Here is a 21,209-nt window from a genome sequence, read left to right as displayed (position 1 = left end):
GCCACTCTGACCCCAGCCTGTAGCACTGCATGGGGCTGTAGTGACCAAAGTGCAGCACCTGGCACTTGGACTTGTTGAATGCCATCCTGTTGGACTCTGCCCATTTGTCCATCCTGTCAAGGTCCCTCTGCAGAGCCCTTCTACCTTCTAACAGATCAGCTCCTGCCCCCAGCTTGCTGTCATCTGCAAATTGACTGATGATGGACTCAATCCCCTCATCCAGATCATCAATAAAAATACTGAACAGGATGGGGCCCAGCACTGATCCCTGGGGCACACCACTGGTGCCTGGCTGCCAGCTGGCTGTGGCACCATTCACCACCACTCTCTGGGCTCAGCCTCCAGCCAGTTCCTAACCCAGCTCAGAGAGCTGCTGTCCAAGCCAGGGGCTGACAGCTTGGCCAGGAATTTGCTGGGGGGGATGGTGTCAAAGGCCTTGTTGAAGTCCAGGCATACTACATCCGCAGCCTGCCCCACATCCACCAGGTAGTCACCTGGGCATAGAAGGAGATCAGGTTGGTGAGGCAGGATCTGCCATGCTGGCTGGGCCTGATCCCTTGGCCATCCTGCAGATGTGCTGTGATGTATCTCTGTAACATTCCTCTGTAGTGATGGGCATGATATCTCTGGGAGCTCTAAAATCCACTCTGTGGTCTTGTTGGTAGGCTCCAAGGTTGCTGGAAGCACTTAGGAATTTTCTTTCCTCCAGGTTAGCCTGCTGGATATATAGTTAGCATGGAAAGAAGGGATGATAGGAAGGAATTCCACAAGGAAGTGAAAAAGGATCAGTCTTTTTACACAGTGGCCGTGGAAGAGAGCATGCTTCAAGCCTCAGAGAGGTTGTTTGTTCTTGCACCATGAACCCATGGGTCTTCTCCATAAACTTCTCAGCAGTGTCACATTAGGCAGTTTCAAGGTCCATGAAATACAATGGCTACAAGAACCTGTCTGGTTTTGACAGATCAGGCCAAATCCTATAGTCAAAACCACTTGGTCAGCCTTTTCCACTTGAACTCAAGGAAATAAATATTGCCTTTGAGGGTGGCAGAGCACTGGAACAGGCTGTCCAGAGAGGCTATGGAGTCTCTTTCTCTGGAGACTTGCAAAACCTGCTTGGATATGTTCCTGAGGAACTTAGAATCATAGAATCAATAAGGTTGGAAAAGACCTGAGAGATCATCAAGTCCAACCTGTCACCCAAGACCTCATGAGTACTAAACCATGGTACTAAGTGCCATGTCCAATCCCCTCTTGAACACCTCCAGGGATGGTGACTCCACCACCTCCCTGGGCAGCACATTCCAATGGCTAACAACCCTCTCTGTGAAGAGCTTTCTCCTCACCTTGAGCCTAAACTTCCCCTGGCTCAGCTTGAGACTGTGTCTTCTTGTTCTGGTGCTGGTTGCTTTAGGCAAACATGCTTCATCAATGAGGTTGGACTAGATGATCTTCAAAGTTCCCTTCCAATCCCTACCATGCTGTGATTCTGTGATTCCAGCAAGCTGCCTGTAAGAAGCAGAAGCATTTTAGGAGCTTTTCTGTGTATTTCTTCTGGGGAGAATGTATTAGACTGGAGGAGTTAAGCAATGGCATTTCCTTGTGGTCCCCACACAGATCAAAATAGCTGTGTTTTCTTCTGACTGCATGTCTCTCCATCAAACAATAGGAGAAGTCAGTGGGAAAACCAGGAAAATAAAAGAACATAAAGAATGAGGAAGAGTGGTGGCAATGGATTGTATTAGAAGGGATTTGCAAAGGAGAAGGAAAGGAAAGAGGCCAAGTAATGCCAGCTGTGCAGTCAGCAGCAGCTTTGGTGATCTTCACTAGCTGTGGTGCAGCAGGAGGGACAGACTGGTAAGAGGAATGACCTTGTAGAGAAAAGTAGCTTTGAGATCAGAAAGCACAGGTTCATAGGTGTCTGTAAAAGCAATGAATAGAATAGAATAGAATAGAATGGAATGGAATGGATTGGAATGGAATGGAATGGAATAGAATAGAATAGAATAGAATAGAATAGAATAGAATAGAATAGAATAGAATAGAATAGACCAGGTTGGAAGAGACCTTCAAGATCAAAATGAGGAACATTTTGAGCTGAAGCTGTCTTAACTGAAAGTCCAGTCTAATACTGTAGATTTAGAAACATCAGTTACACCTACTCCCACCTTTGCTAGTTGCCAGGAGTGGATGAGCTTGGTATTGAAGTATCCTTTACAAAAGACTGTTCAGTCTGGAGAAGAGAAGGCTCCAAGGTGACCTAATTGTGGCCTTCCAGCATCTGAAGGGGGCTACAAGAAGGCTGGGGAGGGACTGCTCAGGATCACAGGTAGTGATAGGACTAGGGGGAATGGAATGAAGCTGGAGGTGGGGAGATTCAGGCTGGAGGTGAGGAGGAAGTTCTTCCCCATGAGAGTGGTGAAGCCCTGGAATGGGTTGTCCAGGGAGGTGGTTGAGGCCCTGTCCCTGGAGGTGTTTAAGCCCAGGCTGGATGAGGCTGTGGCCAGCCTGATCTAGTGTGGGGTGTCCCTGCCCATGGCAGGGGGGTTGGAACTAGATGATCCTTGTGGTCCCTTCCAAACCTGACTGGTACTATGATACTATGACTGTACTCTACCCTAGCACAAGAACAACATAAAACTGTTCTAATTGCTGTTTGCCTAGCATCAGCATGGAAGGAAACCTAACATGGCACCAGAGAACCAACATTCCTTTGGTAGTGGTCTAAGAAGGTCTCCTAACTCTGAAAGGAAGCCACTGCATGGTAGGGCTCCATGTTCCTCTGGCTGAACCTTGAATTCATCATCTGAGTTTCCATACAAAGCATCTCTTTAAGGAAAGGCAAATAATCTTACCTGGTCCATTTGGATCTGGAAGGAATTACAGGAAGCTTATCTTCCCCAGAAAGCCTTCTGTTTATTCTTCAGTCAGGCACAATACATAGCACAAGCCACAGCCTGCACCTCAGGGTGTGCAGAGGCATGTTCTGTTTTGTTGGAACTTCAGGAGCTAATCCCTAATTCCCCTCTACTTACACCAGCATAAAGCAGAAGTAATGTCTTTGAGTATAGAGAAGTTGCACTCTATTCCTCAGGCTGCGTCAGGGGAGGTTTAGGCTGGAGGTTAGGAGGAAGTTTTACACAGAGAGAGTGATTGCCCACTGGAATGGGCTGCCTGAGGAGGTGGTGGGGTCGCCGTCACTGGGGGTGTTCAGGGCGAGGCTTGACAGGATGCTTGGTTGCATGGTTTAGTTGATTAGGTGGTGTTGGATGATGGGTTGGACACGATGATCTCGAAGGTCTCTTCCAACCTGGTTTATTCTATTCTATTGTACTGGGTACTGGTTGATAGTAGGATGAACATGAGCCAGCAGTGTGCCCAGGTGGCCAAGAAGGTCAATAGCATCCTGGCCTGCATCAGGAATAGTGTGGCCAGCAGGAGCAGGGAATTCATTTTTCCCTGTACTCAACACTGTTTAGGCCACACCTTGAGTCCTGTGTCCAGTTCTGGGCTCTTCAATTTAAGAAGGACATTGAGACTCTTGAATGTGTCCAGAGAAGGGCAACAAAGCTGGGGAGGGGTCTGGAGCACAGCCCTGTGAGGAGAGGCTGAGGGAGCTGGGGTTGCTTAGCCTGGAAAAGAGGAGGCTCAAAGGAGACCTTATTGCTCTCTAGAACTACCTGAAGGGAGGTTGTAGCCAGGTGGGGGTTGGTCTCTTCTTCCAGGCAACCAGCACCAAAACAAGAGGACACAGTCTCAAGCTGTGCCAGGGGAAGTTTAGGCTGGATGTTAGGAAGAAATTCTTCATTCTATTCTATTCTATTCTATTCTATTCTATTCTATTCTATTCTATTCTATTCTATTCTATTCTATTCTATTCTATTCTATTCTATTCTATTCTATTCTACTCTATTCCATTCCATTCCATTCCATTCCATTCCATTCCATTAATACTGACTTATGAGGAAAAGAAAGCTTCCAGTTCAAGTGTCAGAAGAAGGCTTAGATCTCCCTGTTGTGTTTCATTGTGAACATGTATGTGCCGCAGAGTGACTTGAGCTGTGCTAGCTGTCAGCCACAGCAATTAGTTACTGCATATTGAGTCTGGTTCACCCTACATCCCTCTGAGTGTTGCTCACTTACAGATGTTGACACCTCTTTCTTGATTAATTAATAATCCTGACACATGTATAGAATGCCAGTTCAGAGTCACAGTCTTACAGCACTGGATGTCATTAGGGATGATTTTCATAAGTCAGATGCAGATAGCTTCTCTTGAATTCCCTGGCTCTTGAATGAACTCAGCATCTCCAACTGGATTCACAGAATGGTAGGGGCTGGAAGGGACCTCTGAAGGTTTAGTCCAACCCTCCTGCTAGATCAGGATCACCTAGAGTAAATCACACTGGGAGATGTCCAGGTGGGTTTGGAATGCCTCCGGAGATGGAGAGTCCACAACCTCTCTGGGCAACCTCTTCCACCCTCAAAGAGAAGTGGTTTTTTCCTGATGTTTATGTGGGACCTCCTTTGATCCAGTTAGTGTCCATTGCCCCCTGTCCTGTCACTGAGCACAAATGAGAAGAGTCTGGACCCACCCTTCTGACACTTGTCCTTTAGGTAATGGTAAGCATTAATGAGAGTCCCCACCTTGATCTCCACTTTTCCAGGCTCCATTCAGGAGGGCTTAGCTCAGAAAATGCTGAATAAAACACAAAATACATCTCAGAGACTACTGATACTGCACTAGGAGAAACTCCAGTGACTCTCCTTCTCCTATTTCCAAAACTGGAGGAAAGGGAGGTATTTGCTGTTCTGTACACTAACTCTGAGGTAATTAGATCATATATCAGGGCACAATATAATAGTCCTTGGGGGAAAAGATAAGTTCTTTCCTTCACACTGCTTCAGAGGATGCAGAGTTCCTGAGTGCTTGGACCTGAGTGCAAGCACAGATGATGTGGCCTCAAGTAGTCTGTTTAGATTCAAACCTGTAGTTTAGTACACAGTTTTGGGTACTAAACACATCTAAGTGCTGGGTTCTACACATTGACCACAACAACCCCATGCAGTGCTACAGGCTGGGGTCAGAGTGGCTGGAGAGCAGCCAGGCAGAAATGGACCTGGGGGTGCTGGTTGACAGTAGGCTGAACATGAGCCTGCAGTGTGCCCAGGTGGCCAAGAAGGCCAACGGCATCCTGGCCTGGATCAGGAATAGTGTGGCCAGCAGGAGCAGGGAAGTCATTGTGCCCTGTACTCAGCACTGGTCAGGCCACACCTTGAGTCCTGTGTCCAGTTCTGGGCTCCTCTGTTTAGGAAAGATGTTGAGTTGCTGGAAGGTGTCCAGAGAAAGGCAACAAAGCTGGGGAGGGGTCTGGAGCACAGCCCTGTGAGGAGAGGCTGAGGGAGCTGGGGTTGCTTAGCCTGGAGAAGAGGAGGCTCAGGGGAGACCTTATTGCTGTCTCCAACTCCCTGAAGGGAGGTTGTAGCCAGGTGGGGGTTGGTCTCTTCTCCCAGGCAAGCAGCCCCAGAACAAGAGGACACAGTCTCAAGCTATGCCAGGGGAGGTTTAGGCTTGAGGTGAGGAGAAAGTTCTTCATAGAAAGAGTAATTGGCTGTTGGAATGTGCTGCCCAGGGAGGTGGTGGAGTCCCCATCACTGGAGGTGTTTAGGAAGAGACTAGATAAGGCACTTGGTGCCATGGTTTAGTTGATTAGTTGGTGTTGGGTGATAGGTTGGACTTGATGATCTCAAACATCTCTTCCAACCTCATTAATTCTATTCTATTCTATTCTATTCTATTCTATTCTATTCTATTCTATTCTATTCTATTCTATTCCATTCTATTCCATTCTATTCTATTCTATTCTATTCTGGAAGCTTTTCCCTAGGTCTAGTCTCTTCAGACTCCTAGTGTAGTTTACCTTTATTTTCCTAACACCTCAGGGAAGATGAAAGACTTTTGGTGAATGCTCCAGCACATAAGTAGGTATCTTCAGGTCCTCCTGGGTTTTGTGAAGTGCAATCTTGGTTTTTTTTTGAAGGGCAAAGTGATTAGCCCTTACTAAGGAAACAAATGTCTTAAGCATGGTGGCCTTCTACTCAGGTTTACCTGCCTCAGTTTTTGGAGGTGCAATAATTTGAGCTAGAGGAAAGATGTAAGCATTGCTTTGCTCTGGCATTGCTGGGCTCCTGAAGCGGGAAGCAAATGGCTCAGCCCCTCTGTACTCTCAGAGTGATTCTCTGTCTTGTGGTCACAGAACCTCAGCAGGTCATAAATCATTCCAAAACATAAATATATATGTATTTTTATAGCTATAAGACTCTGCTGTGCTGCTCTTTAGCACTTCTTTTGTTGGCATTCCTCTCTCTTCCCTTTACTGCTTACAGCAGGCAGAACTGCTCTCTTACCTGGTACCTTTTCTTTGCAGACTCAGAGCAGAGCACTGGATCAGACACAGAAGTGCTGGCAGAAAGGACCTCCTGCTCATTTGGCTCCCATTCTGACCTTACACCTGGTGGCTCAGGCCCTCAGCCTCCTCCACCTTCATCCATGGAAGAGATCCAGGTAGAGCTTCAGTGTGCTGACCTCTGGAAAAGATTTCATGACATTGGGACAGAGATGATCATCACAAAAGCAGGCAGGTAAGAATACCTCTGGCTTTCTGTCTAGCTAAACAGAAAAACAACAATAAAGAAATCTTTAATGCTGTTGTTTTTTGAACAAAGGATTGCCTCTTTTTCATTCTTTTGATGAGCCAAAGGAAGGAACATGCAGGAGAAATTAACTGACTGTCCAAGTTTCACAGCTGTGTTTTCTTTACTAGGTTTCTTAAGACAGGTAAAGTTATTTCCTACTACTGCTTGAATCACTGTCTTCAAAGGAGAGCTGGCAGCTGCGGGAAACTGTAGAGGATAGAGAGGATAGCCTTCCCTTTGAGCAAAGAAATCAGGAAATTGTCATTGTACTTTTGGCTATACTGAGTAGAAGATGAGTTAAGAATTTGGAGGTGAGCCATTTGAGTTTCCTTTCAAGTTCCTGCAGCACTTCATGAGCCAGTGGATTTAACCTTCAGCAGAGGGAAAGAGTTGATCTAATCTCAAAAGCAGTGAAATTCAAACTCACCTTTGCACCAAATGAATGTCTTCCTGAAGTTCTGAATAGTAAAAATGTTAATGACTTCCTGTACAAAAAAAAAAAGTGCAGGCTGAATGCTTCCCTCTGCTTCTGCAACTGATACCACCTCAGCTGAGCTTAGGAAGAGCCACTAATAAAACAGATAGTCTGAAAAGAAAAACTCACTCTGCCAGATCTCAGTGCTATCTGCTATTCACAGAAGCACAGAATCACACAGAGTGGTAGGGGTTGGAAAGGACACCTGAAGATCATCTAGTCCAAACCCCCTCCTAGAGATGGATCATCTGGAGTAAATCACATAGGAGCATGTCCAAGTTGGTCTGGAAGAGAAGAGAAGAGAAGAGAAGAGAAGAGAAGAGAAGAGAAGAGAAGAGAAGAGAAGAGAAGAGAAGAGAAGAGAAGAGAAGAGAAGAGAAGAGAAGAGAAGAGAAGAGAAGAGAAGAGAAGAGAAGAGAAGAGAAGAGAAGAGAAGAGAAGAGAAGAGAAGAGAAGAGAAGGGAAGAGAAGGGAAGAGAAGGGAAGAGAAGGGAAGAGAAGGGAAGAGAAGGGAAGAGAAGGGAAGAGAAGAGAAGAGACGAGACCAGGTTGGAAAAGACTTTTGAGATTATCAAGTCCAACCTATCACCCAACACCATCTAATCAACTAAACCATGGCACCAAGTGCCTCATCCAGTCTCTTCTTAAACACCTCCAGGGATGGTGACTCTACCACCTCCCTGGGCAGCACATTCCAATGGCCAATCTCTCTTTCTGGGAAGAACTTTCTCCCCACCTCCAGCCTAAACCTCCCCTGGTGCAGCTTGAGACTGTGTCCTCTTGTTCTGGTGCTGGTTGCCTGGGAGAAGAGACCAACCCCCTCCTGTTGACAACCTCCTTTCAAGTAGTTGCAGACAACAATAAGGTCTCCCCTGAGCCTCGTCTTCTCCAGGCTAAGCAACCCCAGCTCCCTCAGCCTCTCCTCACAGGGCTGTGCTCCAGACCTCCCCCCCCCCCAGCTTTGCTGTCCTTTTCTGGACACCTTCCAGCAACTCAACATCTTTCCTAAATTGAGGAGCCCAGAACTGGACACAGGACTCAAGGTGTGGCCTAAGCAGTGCTGAGTACAGGGCACAATGACTTCCCTGCTCCTCTCAGCCTTTCCTCCTCACAGAACTTGAAGCTATTTATACATTTCTGGATCCCTCCAACCCAGATGTTTAGGCATTTTTGTGTCAACATAATTTTCCTTACTTCCATCTAGTGATGTTAATTAAATTTATTTTTTCAGTGCACTGAAACTGTGAAGTGCTCCAGGAATGTTAAGCATCATGATTTTGGCAATCTTGAAAAGTAATAACTTAATCTATGAAATTATGGCTCCCCTCTCCAGAATTGCAAACACTTTCATGATGTGGCTGCTACAGCAACCAGCTGCAATTCAGGACATTTGGTTTAGCTCTTGGGGCTTTGTAGTGGGGCCTGCCTGCAGCCAGATTGTGACTGTGTGCTGCTGAGTAATTTATGACCTGGAAGAAGGATGAGGAAGGACAGAATCAGAGCACTGTCCACCATAGCAAACTCCTGGCCAAGCTGGCAGCCCCTGGCTTGGACAGCAGCACTCTGAGCTGGGTTAGGAACTGGCTGGAGGCTGAACCCAGAGAGTGGTGGTGAATGGTGCCACAGCCAGCTGGCAGCCAGGCACTAGTGATGTCCCTCAGGGATCAGTGCTGGGCCCCATCCTGTTCAATATCTTTATTGATGATCTGAATGAGGGCATTGAGTCAGTCATCAGTAAATGTGCAAATGTCACCAAGGTGGGGGCAGGAGTTGATCTGTTGGAGGGTAGAAGAGCTCTGCAGAGGGACCTTGACAGGCTGGACAAATGGGCAGAGTCCAAGGGCATGAGATTTAACATATCTAAGTGCTGGGTGCTGCACATTGGCCACAACAACCCCAGGCAGTGCTACAGGCTGGGGTCAGAGTGGGTGGAGAGCGGCCAGGCAGGGAGGGACCTGGGGGTGCTGGTTGATAGTAGGCTGAAGATGAACCAGCAGCGTGCCCAGGTGGCCAAGAAGGCCAATGGCATTGTGGCCTGTATCAGGAATAGTGTGGCCAGCAGGAGCAGGGAAGTCATTGTGCCCTGGACTCAGAACTGGTTAGGCCACACCTTGAGTCCTGTGTCCAGTTCTGGGCCCCTCAGCTTAGGAAAGATGTTGAGTTGCTGGAAGGTGTCCAGAGAAGGGCAACAAAGCTGGGGAGGGGTCTGGAGCACAGCCCTGTGAGGAGAGGCTGAGGGAGCTGGGGTTGCTTAGCCTGGAGAAGAGGAGGCTCAGGGGAGACCTTCTTGATGTCTACAACTCCCTGAAGGGAGGTTGTAGCCAGGTGGGGGTTGGTCTCTTCTCCATGGCAACCAGTGACAGAAGGAGAGGACAGAGTCTCCAGCTGCCCCAGGGGAGGTTTAGGTTGGATGTTAGGAGGAAGTTCTTCTCAACATGAGAGATTGGCCATTGGAATGTGCTGCCCAGGGAGGTGGTGGAGTCACCATCACTGGAGGTGTTTAAGAAGAGACTGGATGGGGCACTTGGTGCCATGGTTTAGTTGATTGGTGGTGTTGGGTAATAGGTTGGACTTGATGATCTCAAAGGTCTTTTCCAACCTGGATAATTCTGTTGTGTTCTATTCACTTGGGATGTAATTTTATGACTTCTTCTTCCAATCCCTCATGCTTCCACTTTTGGGTGCAATAGCAGAGAGCTCTGAGCAAAACAATCTTGTTGAAGATGTTCCTGTCCACGGTAGGGAGGTTGGAATAGATGGCTTTTAAAGGCCCCTTCCAACACCAAATCATTCTATGTTTTGATTCTGTGCAGCAGCAACTCAGCACCACGGACAGAGGCAGAGCCAGCCAGCACACCATGTGTCTGCCCAGGAGCTGTGGTGCCCCTTCCATTGGAGGGAATTTCCCCCAGGTTTCTGGGGAAAATCTACAGTGCTCTGTTGTTTAGAGCTTTGTCTCCTGTCTGGGCCCTCAGAATTCATCAAATGGAGAAAGGTTCCTCTTTCCCTCTACTCTGCCCTGGTGAGGTCACATTTGGACTATTGTCTCCTGTTCTGGGCTCCCCAGTTCAGGAGAGACAGGCAACTACTGAAAAGAGTTCAGCAGAGGGCCACAAAGATGCTGAGGAGACTGAAGGAGGAGAGGTTGAGTCACCTTGGGCTCTAGCCTAGAGAAGAGCAGACTGAGAGGGGATCTTATCAAAGCTTATTAATATCTAAAGGGTGGAGGTCAAGAGTATAGGGTGGTGCCCTGTGGAAGGACACTAAGCAATGGGCACAAACTGGAACACAGGAGATTTCACTTAAATACAAGGAAAAATTTCTTTCCTGTGATGGTGCCAGAGCACTGGACCAGGCTGCTCAGAGGGACTGTAAAGTCTCTGTCTTTGGAGACTCTCAAAGCCCACCTGGATACATTCCTGTGCTACCTGCTCTAGGTGATCCTGTTCAGTCAAGGGGGTTGGATCAGATGAACTCTGGAAGTCCCTTCCCAGCCCTACCAGCCTCTGCTTCTGTGAGATCAGCTAGACTTGTCATGTTCTTGTGAAGTGAACACCATTGGACTCTGTAGTCTCAAGGAGTCCATATCATCTGAGGAAAGTTATATTGGACAAACAACCAAGATAATTCCTGAAGATTATCAGAACCAGACTGGCTCCCAAGGTTGGGCATATGACCTCACTGGCACAGGAAACACCCTGCATCAGCACAGAGTGGGCTGCTGGTTTTGCCTTTCTACCTCAAATGGAAGAGGCAAAGTGACAAGAGTGGTAAGACTTGCTTATATGCAGCACCTTTTCTCTGGAGATGTTAAAGCAGAGGCAGAGAAATCATTATTATTATCCTCTTTTCATAGAGGGTGGAACAGACAAAGTGATCTGGCCAGCACCATAAAATATGAAACTGGCATTAAAAAAGTTCCTTCCTTCTGACTGTCTTGTCTGGGACAGCTCATGCTGTCCCAGAAAACTGAAATAAGCACAGAGAACCATAGAAGTAAGCAGGTTAGAAAAGACCTCAGAGATAATCAAGTCCAACCTGTCACCCAACACCATCTAATCAACTAAACCATGGCACCAAGTGCCTCATCCAGGCTCTTCTTAAACACCTCCAGCAATGGTGACCCCACCACCTCCCTGGGCAGCACATTCCAATGGCCAATCTCTCTTTCTGGGAAGAACTTCTTCCTAACATCCAGCCTAAACCTCACCTGGCACAGCTTGAGACTGTGTCCTCTTGTTCTGGGGCTGCTTGCCTGGGAGAAGAGACCAGCCCCCACCTGGCTACAACCTCCCTTCAGGTACTTGTAAAGAGCAAGAAGGTCTCCCCTGAGCCTCCTTTTCTCCAGGCTAAGCAACCCCAGCTCCCTCAGTCTCTCCTCACAGGGCCATGCTCCAAACCCCTCCCCAGCTTTGTTGCCCTTCTCTGGACACCTTCCAGCAACTCAACATCTTTCCTGATCTGAGGGGCCCAGAACTGGGCACAGGACTCAAGGTTTGGCCTAACCAGTGCTGAGTACAGGGCAGAATGACTTCCCTGCTCCTGCTGGCCACATTATTCCTGATACAGGCCAGGATGCCATTGGCCTTCTTGACCATCTGGGCACACTGCAGGCTCATGTTCAGCCTACTGTCAACCAGTACCCCCAGGTCCCTTTCTGCCTGGCTGCTCTCCAGCCACTCTGACCCCAGCCTGTAGCACTGCCTGGGGTTGTTGTGGCCAAAGTGCAGCACCCAGCACTTGGACTTGTTGAATGCCATCCTATTGGACTCTGCCCATCTGTCCAGCCTGTCAAGGTCCCTCTGCAGAGCCCTTCTACCCTCTAACAGATCAGCTCCTGCTCCCAACTTGGTGTCATCTGCAAACTTACTGTGCTCTGTGTTCCCATTGGCTAGGTGTTGGCCATCCAGAGGCACCAGCCCTATAGAAAATGGGAGGCTCAGCAGTTTGGAAAGGAATTCAGAGAACTGGACTATGGCTATATTCATAAACAGTCAAGAAGCTTTCACCTAGAAAGACATTAACTAGCTTTACATTCAACAGCTACAGCCATGAAGGCTGCCTGAGCTCATCAGGAACATGTGATGATATCTGATATCCTTCAGGAGGAGGTTTTATATCAGCAGTGGTTTGGGATGTTCAAGTTATTTATATGTCAGCTTTACCACACAGCAGGAAAACAGCCTTCCCAAACTGAGGCTGTGAACTTGGGCACACTACCCTCTTAGGGGAAATAGAATGTAATACAAAAGAAGTTATTACAATTGGTTTAGGACCATTTCAAAGTGGTTTTAAAGGTATTTTTGGTATTATAATTATTTTACTGTTTTAACAACCATTTTTTGTTACAACCATCTGCCACAGACTATTCAGTCCCTGTCTCATTCCATAATGAGAAGGAGGCTGATGAAACTCTGACTGTGAGGAATATCAATGGAATGGAATGGAATGGAATGGAATGGAATGGAATGGAATGGAATGGAATGGAATGGAATGGAATGGAATGGACTACACTAGACTAGACTAGACTAGAAAATAGAATAGAATAGAATAGAATAGAATAGAATAGAATAGAATAGAATAGAATAGACCAGGTTGGAAGAGACCTTCAAGCTCATCACATCCAACCTATCATCCAACACCACCTAAACAACTAAACCATGGCACCAAGCACCCCATCAAGTCTCCTTCTGAACACCTCCAGTGATGGTGACTCCACCACCTCCTCAGGCAGCCCATTCCAATGGGCAATCACTCTCTCTGTGTAAAACTTCCTCCTAACCTCCAGCCTAAACCTCCCCTGGCACAGCTTGAGACTGTGTCCTCCTGTTCTGGTGCTGTTTGCCTGGGAGAAGACACCAACCTCTGCCTGTCTACAGCCTCCCTTAAGGTAGTTGTAGAGAGCAATAAGGTCACCCCTGAGTCTCCTCTTCTTCAGGCTAGACAACCCCAGCTCCCTCAGCCTCTCCTCACAGGGCTGTGTTCCAAGCCCCTCACCAACTTTGTTGTCCTTCTCTGGACACGCTCCAGCAAGTCAACCTCCTTCCTGAACTGAGGAGCCAATGATAATAAAAAGATCACTAAAAGCTGACTAAAATATCACTTGCTAGCTGTGGTGGGTTTAGGCTGTGACTTTAAAATTCAGTTACAGATTTTAAGCAGAAAAGTAGAAAAATATAAATACATCACTCTTGGGTGTGAAAAGGAAAACAAAAGTTTATTCTAAACAAATTCATTGGGTAAATGTCTGGAATAAGAGGAGCTGTACCATAACAATTCTTCCCTTTTCCTCTCCTCTTCTGATCTCTGGCTGTTTTGCTTTGCTCAGGAGAGAGAATCTGTGTGCTTTGGCTGGCCTTGGCTAAGTCTAATCTACTGGTTCTTTCTCTGCACCTTTCTCTCCCTTTTGTACAGGGGGGTAAGGGAGGCAGGGAGGGAGAAGCTAGCAGCTTCCCCTGCTCCTTGGCCAGGGAAGTCCTTGTGCTGTTCATTATATCTGTATAATATTGTAACTCCTGGATATTTTGTACACATCCATTGCATTCCATTGCAGAGTGTAGATCTTGCTTGTAAATACACCTTCATTTGCTTCTAACTGAGTTGGTCTGGCAAAAGTTAATGTTAGGGGGGAAACTTCAACCCACCACACCAGCACATTGCTGCACGGATGTAAAGAACCACATTCAGGATTTTCCAGCAATGGAAAGAAGCAGCAGAACTGTGGCAGATGGCAATATTTGTAGTGTTTAAATGTTTCATTTCAGGCAAAAATATAGTTCAGTTTTCCTTCACTGAAACTGTTCAAAGAAGGAGGATCACAGATATATCCTCAAACTAGATTTTTTTTTCACAGTAGCATCTTATTCAATATCTTTATTGATGATCTGGATGAGGGGACTGAGTCCACCGTTAGTAAGTTTGCAGATGACACCAAGTTGGGAGCAGGTGTTAACAGGGTAGAAAGGCTCTCCAGAGGGACCTGAAAAGGCTGAGGGAGCTGGGGTTGCTTAGCCTGGAGAAGAGGAGGCTCAGGGAAGAACTTTTTGCTTTCTCCAACTACGTGAAGGGAGGTTGTAGCCAGGTGGGGGTTGGTCTCTTCTCCCAGGCAAACAGCACCAGAACAAGAGGACATGGTCTGAAGCTGCACCAGGGGAACTTTAGGCTGAGAAGAAAGCTCTTCCCAGAAAGAGAGATTGGCCATTGGAATGTGCTACCCAGGGAGGTGGTGGAGTCACCATCACTGGAGGTGTTCAAAAAAGGATTGAATGTGGCACTTGAAGTCATGGTTTAGTTAGTCCTGAGGTGTTGGGTGACAGGTTGGACTTGATGATCTCTGAGGTCTTTTCTAACCTTATCGACTCCATGATTTAACCAGGATTACACCTGTGTACATCCCTAACCACTGCTTGTCGTTTCCATTTTCCCCCCTTTCCACCAAGCAGTGCTACCGGAGACCACCTGTGAGAGTTTCCGGCCACATTCTTAGAGCAAAGAAACCTGAGTTACTTTTCCACCCACAGAAGGAAAGAAAAAGAATTAAAAACAAAATTTAAAGAAGCAAGGAAAAAAACCCAAACAAGTCTAATAATTTCCACAACTTCAAAAGTAGTCTTAAAGCTTAGAGAAAGCGATAGGATCAGCTAAACCCTCATTGATCGTTTTGGAGATTAGCTTCTAAGCCTCTTGAATGGTCTGCGGTAATCTTTTACAAGGTCTTTCACAAGCAAACAACCCCACAGGCTATACTCCAACTTTACACAAGGCTGTGGATTTGGAGAGAGCTTCTTGGGACACACAGCATTCAATTTTCACAATACAGCCTGCAACCTTTAGACCCCAAAGAGACTCTGATTTAATCCTCGGTTTCTCATCAACCCTCTGAAACATGACCTACCTCCATAGCTGCTCCCAAGTCACTTCTCTCCAATTAAGAAGAGCTGGGCTGTAAAATGCCACATCCTGTACCCATTTGCCTTGGCAGATTTAATGAGCCATTGTGGTAGAATCAAGGCAATGCCCTCAAGCCCTCAAGGCTAATCCATTATTCCTTTCCCCCCTCCAAATTCATTCAACAAGGAAACTCACAGCATCAGTTGCACAAAGTCTGCTCTCTGCTTGAAGCATTTCCACAGACAATTTTTCTGACAGTTTTATGTCTCTCATAACTTGTCCTAGCTGTGCTCTGGAAGCTGTGGGGTGGTGCTTTCTCTGCCTCCCACAGCAAGATGTCCTTTTCCAAGGCAGATGCGGTTCCTAAGAGGTCAGAACTTTCCTTCTTAGTGGCATGAAATGGAAGAGCTGCAGGTAGAGCAAAGGCTCAGTACCAACTTCCTCCTGCCCTCTTTTCTGCAAGTGGTTTCAGGTGGCCTGGATGGAAAAAAATTAAATAACTTCTCACAGTCACATCCCTTCAGTGCAAAGTTTTAGAGACATGTTTGGAGATGTGACACAAACTCCCCTGTTTTCTTTCTCCTCCAAGCTGTGTCTACTGGTAATACTTACAGAAACAGGAATGTAGGGAGGAGATCTAAATCTTCTCTAACATTTCACTTCTCACTGAAGTGTCCAGAGAAGGGCAATGAGGCTGGGGAGAGGCCTCGAGCACAAGCCCTACAAGGAGAGGCTGAGGGAGCTGGGATGGTTTAGCCTGGAGAAGAAGATGCCCTTTACAACTACTTGAAAGGAGGTTGTAGCCAGGTAGGGGTTGGTTTCTTCTCCCAGGCAACCAGCATCAGAACAAGAGGACACAGTCTCAAGCTGCACCAGGGGAAGTTTAGGCTGGAGGTGAGGAGAAAGTTCTTCACAGAGAGAGTAATTGACCATTGGAATTGCTGCCCAGGGAGGTGGTGGAGTCACCATCACTGGGGGTGTTCAAAAAAAGGATTGAATGTGACACTTGATGCCATGGTTTAATTAGTCCTGAGGTCTTGGGTGACAGGTTGGACTTGATGATCTCTGAGGTCTTTTCCAGCCTTATTGATTCTATGATTATATGACTCTATGAAAATGTTTAAGACAGATCTGGATCATATGACAGAAAAGATAACACTTATTAGAAAGATTGCACAAAATACTCCCAGGACTTCAAGGACCATAAACAGGACAGTTTGTGGGGAACATAGCAGAATTCTCTGCTAGGAGATGAAAACACAGAGCCCCCTCAGCTAGGAGCGTTTTATTGTTACCCACAGATTGCTACCTTGCTAATCCTCTTCTCAAATGGGATACAAACCACAGCCAGCACAGTGTTTGTTACCCATATGAAGCTCAGAGATGTCATGCAAAGAACTGGACTGTGTAAAGTAGCATGCTGCTGGTGTCAGAGAGAGGTTTAAGTAGTCCCTTCAGGTTTCTTATTCACCATTTTCTTCCTTATTTCTACTTTTCTTTTCCTAGGAGAATGTTTCCAGCCATGAGAGTGAAAATCACAGGCTTGGATCCCCACCAGCAGTATTATATTGCCATGGACATTGTGCCTGTAGATAACAAGAGATACAGGTAAGCTTTTTAGATGCAGAAGAAAGAACCTTGTAATAACTTCCCATCAATGACAACATAGGAAGTGCCCATTCCATTGAACACTGTTGCAGAGGTATGCTGGAGGAGACCATGGTGATTTACACCAACATGGTTGATTTGACCAGAACTGTGAGACAGGAACCTGGAGGTTTAATATGCTCTCTTGGACTTCTGGATTGAGAGCTTATTTTTATTGCCTAGCAGTTTTTCATCAAGGTGATCCCTAGTATCATTTCACCATTAACATGATTAGCAATGACTCTCTGAGGCAGTTATCAATAGAGACTCTAAAGCCTCTAAAATGACTTCAGTGAGAAAGTAGCTGCTAAGCAGCAGCTGAACTAAGGAGGACACCTCAGGGCTGGCCTGATTTTTTGTTCAAAAAGTGCTCACTGCCTGGCACAGCAGCTGTGGGGGGATACAGCCTCCCCCACTGAGCTGAAAGACAGGAAGAAGAGATTTCTCTGACATTAATGAGCTTTGCATCCTAAAATATAGTCTGGAAAACTCATGGTCCTTTGGAGAACAGGTCTTCTGAAGAGTGCCTGAGGGAAGTGGGATTGTTTAGCCTGGAGAAAAGGAGGTTGAGGGGAGACTTTCTTGCTCTTTATGACTCCCTGAAAGGAGGCTGGAGCAAGGTAGGTTTTGGTCTCTTCTCCTAAATAACAAGTGACAGGAAGAGAGGAAATGGCCTCAGGTTGCAGCATGGGAGATTTAGGTTGGATATTAAAAGAAACTTCTTCACTGAGAGGCTTCTTAAACTCTAGGGGAGCGTTGGACTCTGTGACATTAAAGGTCTTTTCCAACCAAAACAATTCTGATTCTGTGATTGTGTGATCTCAGAAGACTCTCCAGACAGAGGTGTTTTCTTCTCTACTCATTTACACACCCCTAGGAGCAAGTCTTGTCTCAAACAGCCTCAACTGCACCACATTTCAAGGTTTGGAGAAATGATCCTCTGCTTCAGATGCTAAATCTTCCACTTTTTCCTCTGAGTGTTTCTCAGGAAACTGCTTTTCCTGGGAAGCATCAAGGGAGTGTCTGATACTCAGCTGGATGGTTTTTCCCTTTCTTTGAGTGTGGTTCTGACAGCATTATTGTCTCACATTTATTGTCTTTCACTTTGTTTCTTGTCATTGTTAGCTTGTGCAGCTGTGTAGAGTGAACCAACAGTGAAAGGAACAGATTGATTTTTGGAGAAGGCTTTTCTTCTGAAAATACAGTAAATGAGTCAATGATTGTAGGTGAGGACTGAAATAGCTTAGCAGAGCTGATCAGGGACCCAAAGAGTGGCAGCACAAGGTAGAACTCAGAGGTATTAATGGGGCTGCTTGTCAGACACTGTAGGTTGAAGGAGTCATAGGACATCATGAAAATGTGTCCAGAGAAGGGCAGTGAGGCTGGGGAGGGGTCTGGAGCACAGCCCTGTGAGGAGCCCTGCATTGGTTAGGCCACACCTTGAGTACTGTGTCCAGTTCTGGGCTCCTCAGTTTAAGAAGGACATCAAGACACTTGAACGTGTCCAGAGAAGGGCAACAAGGCTGGGGAGAGGCCTTGAGCACAGCCCTGTGAGGAGAGGCTGAGGGAGCTGGGATTATTTAGCCTGGAGAAGAGGAGGTTCAGGGGAGACCTCATTGCCCTCTACAACTACCTGAAAGGTGGTTGTGGCCAGGAAGGGGTTGGTCTCTTCTCCCAGGCAACCAGCACCAGAACAAGGGGACACAGTCTCAAGCTGTGCCAGGGGAGGTTTAGACTCGAGGTGAGGAGAAAGTTCTTCACCGAGTGAGTCGTTCGTCATTGGGATGTGCTGCCCAGGGAGGTGGTGGAGTCACCGTCCCTGGAGGTGTTCAAGAGGAGATCGGACGTGGCACTTGGTGCCATGGTCTAGTCATGAGGTCTGTGGTGACAGGTTGGACTCGATGATCCTCGGGGTCTCTTCCAACCTTAGTTATACTGTGATACTGTGATAACTACCTGAAAGGCGGTTGTAGCCAGGTGGGGGTTGGTCTCTTCTCCCAGGCAACCAGCACCAGAACAAGAGGACACAGTCTCAAATTGTGCCAGAAGTGTAGGCTGGAGGTGAGGAGAAAGTTCTTCACAGAGAGAGTTGTTAGCCATTGGAATGTGCTGCCCAGGGATGTGGTGGAGTCACCGTCCCTGGGGGTGTTCAGAAAAGGATTGGATGTGGCACTTGAAGCCATGGTTTAGTTAGTCCTGAGGTGTTGGGTGACAGGTTGGACTTGATGATCTCTGAGGTCTTTTCTAACCTTATTGATTCTCTGATTCTATGAAAAGAAGTGTCTTAGGCAAAGCTATGGTAGAGCAATTTATGGCACATATAGGAGGGCCAGGAACACAAAAAACCCACAGAAGACCAGAAACACAAAAATCATTTATTTCCTCTAATACTAATTTTGTATTGTAATACCATACAGAATTTGCTGTTTCACAACATTTTAAACCAGAAACCCTGTTTTGCCAATTATTCTTGTAGCATCCATTGGAGTCCTTGTAGCATCCATCACTCTTTCTAGGTAACACATCTGTGTTTTGCACAGCCTGGCATGGCAGCCCGTGTGGATTTCTGGACATTAGGGGGCATGCATTAATTTTTTTCAGAGGGAGGTTTTTTTCCCTCTCATACTCCAGCCTCCTGCCTTGGCTCAGAGAGGGTTAAAGAGTTGAGAAGGCACATGTGGCACAGTTTTACAGGGAAAATAACTGCAAAGGTGGTTTTAATAAGGAATCAAGTCTGAACAAGTGGCTCAGGGGTGATCTGGCTTTCATTTAGAAGGTAGGAGGTTGCAATAAAGCACATTCAGCCTTGACTGCAAATGAGAGCTTGGGGGGTATGTGGTAGGGTGGTAGAGGAGGGAGAGCCCTGGAAATGGTCCTCCAGTGAGTGAGTGACAGCTTCCCTTAGTCATCTCCCCTTCCTCTTACAGGTATGTGTATCACAGCTCCAAGTGGATGGTGGCTGGCAATGCTGACTCCCCAGTGCCCCCAAGGGTTTACATCCACCCCGACTCGCTGGCTTCTGGAGACACCTGGATGAGGCAGGTGGTCAGTTTTGACAAACTCAAGCTGACCAACAATGAGCTTGATGATCAAGGCCACGTAAGTTAGAAGCTAAGCCTTGTGTCTGCTTCCTCACTCATCTCAAACTACAAAAGGTGCTGCTGCTTTGATGTTCCTCTGTCCTGCTGGGCACATGTGGCTGTAGCCGCTCTTCAGAGCTAAGGAGACTTTCCCCTTGCTTCACTGCTTTCCCTCAAAATGTTGCCTGAACATATAAAGCAGTAAAGCCCCTTTCTCTCAGCACATAGTACACATTTCTTCTCATTCTTACATGTTAAATTCGATCATTTTCTTCATATTAACCTTTCTTCCATCCCTGTTTCCCTCCCCTCCCCCGCTACATCCAGATGTGTAGAACATTTGGGGGAAAAAGACCCAACAAAGTAAACCCAGTTTTGTGACACTTTAGGCTGTGCCTTTAAGAAAGGCTAGCTGCAGAATTCTCCAGCTGAATGTTTGGGTGTGAAAAGGAAAACAAAAGGAGGATAATTGTAAATGAATTTCATTGGTACATGAGTGGGATGGAGTTTTATGATCTTACATTCTGTCTCAGTCTGTCTTCTGTTTCTTGGCCAGACTGCATGCATGCTGACCCTGGACTGAAACTGATAAGATAAGCAGCTATTTTCTAGCAATGCTTTCAGCTAACAGAAATTTCCCTAACATTTTTCTCTTTTTCTTCTAACTAACTAGAGAGAAAGGGGAGGGAGGGAGAGGCTGGGGGGAACCTGAGGTGGAATCCTTCTCCAAGGAGGATTTTGGTACTGTTTCTTCTCTGAAAATTCTGGTATGTATTGTAAATATATTTTGTATATATTCATTGCATTTCATTATTGCTTGTAAAACTACTCTTTCACCTACTGGAATCTTAGGTATCTCGATAGGCAGTCTCGCAGCAGTCACATTCCCCTACTTATTAAGCCAAAAGAATCCCAGAAACCAATCACAGAGAAGCTGAATCTTATACTTAAACCATAATTCATGTATTAAGCACCTGCCTAAACGATTACACAGCATTCCCACCTGTGGTAGGTTGAGAGAGGGCTTAGCTCTCCCTCCTCCACAGAGTAAGAAACCACAACTAGCCCAGTCGAAGAGCAAGCTATATATTTACAAGCATATATGGAAAGCAGGTTATATATAACACAATATCTACAGGTATTTACAATATATACACAGAAATACACAGCAAAGAGAAATAACACAACAAAAATCCCTCCCCGAGGGAGGGATCCCCTCCTTGGAACCCCCTCTCTCCCCCCCCTACCTCCCTTTTTCCCCAAAAAGGGGTTAGAGAGAAAGAAAAGGCAAGTTACTAAGGAAAAGAGTTGTTAGTAAGCTTCAAAAGCCCATGCAGGATTAGTGTTTGCTTATCTGAAGGCCAACTCCAGCAGTTCGCAGAATGAGAGCAGGCAGGGAGAACAGGCTGAAAAACCACACTCCC

General features: G+C 46.5%; 1 protein-coding gene across 2 annotated transcripts in view; it reads left to right on the top strand.

Moving 5' to 3' along the window:
* Window positions 1-21,209, top strand: part of TBX15 (T-box transcription factor 15) — a 161,500-nt gene that overhangs the window by 76,907 nt on the left and 63,384 nt on the right. For both annotated transcript variants that reach the window (XM_054163699.1, XM_054163698.1), the window contains exons 2-4: window positions 6,426-6,639; window positions 16,565-16,666; window positions 19,633-19,804. In XM_054163699.1, the coding sequence (XP_054019674.1) occupies window positions 6,426-6,639; window positions 16,565-16,666; window positions 19,633-19,804 (488 nt within the window). The remainder of the gene's footprint in view (window positions 1-6,425; window positions 6,640-16,564; window positions 16,667-19,632; window positions 19,805-21,209) is intronic.

Source organism: Dryobates pubescens, chromosome 8 (genome assembly GCF_014839835.1).
Source record: "Dryobates pubescens isolate bDryPub1 chromosome 8, bDryPub1.pri, whole genome shotgun sequence".
NCBI lineage: Eukaryota > Metazoa > Chordata > Aves > Piciformes > Picidae > Dryobates > Dryobates pubescens.
Note: the sequence above shows the minus strand (reverse complement) of the source record. Positions and strands in the feature narration are given on the sequence as shown.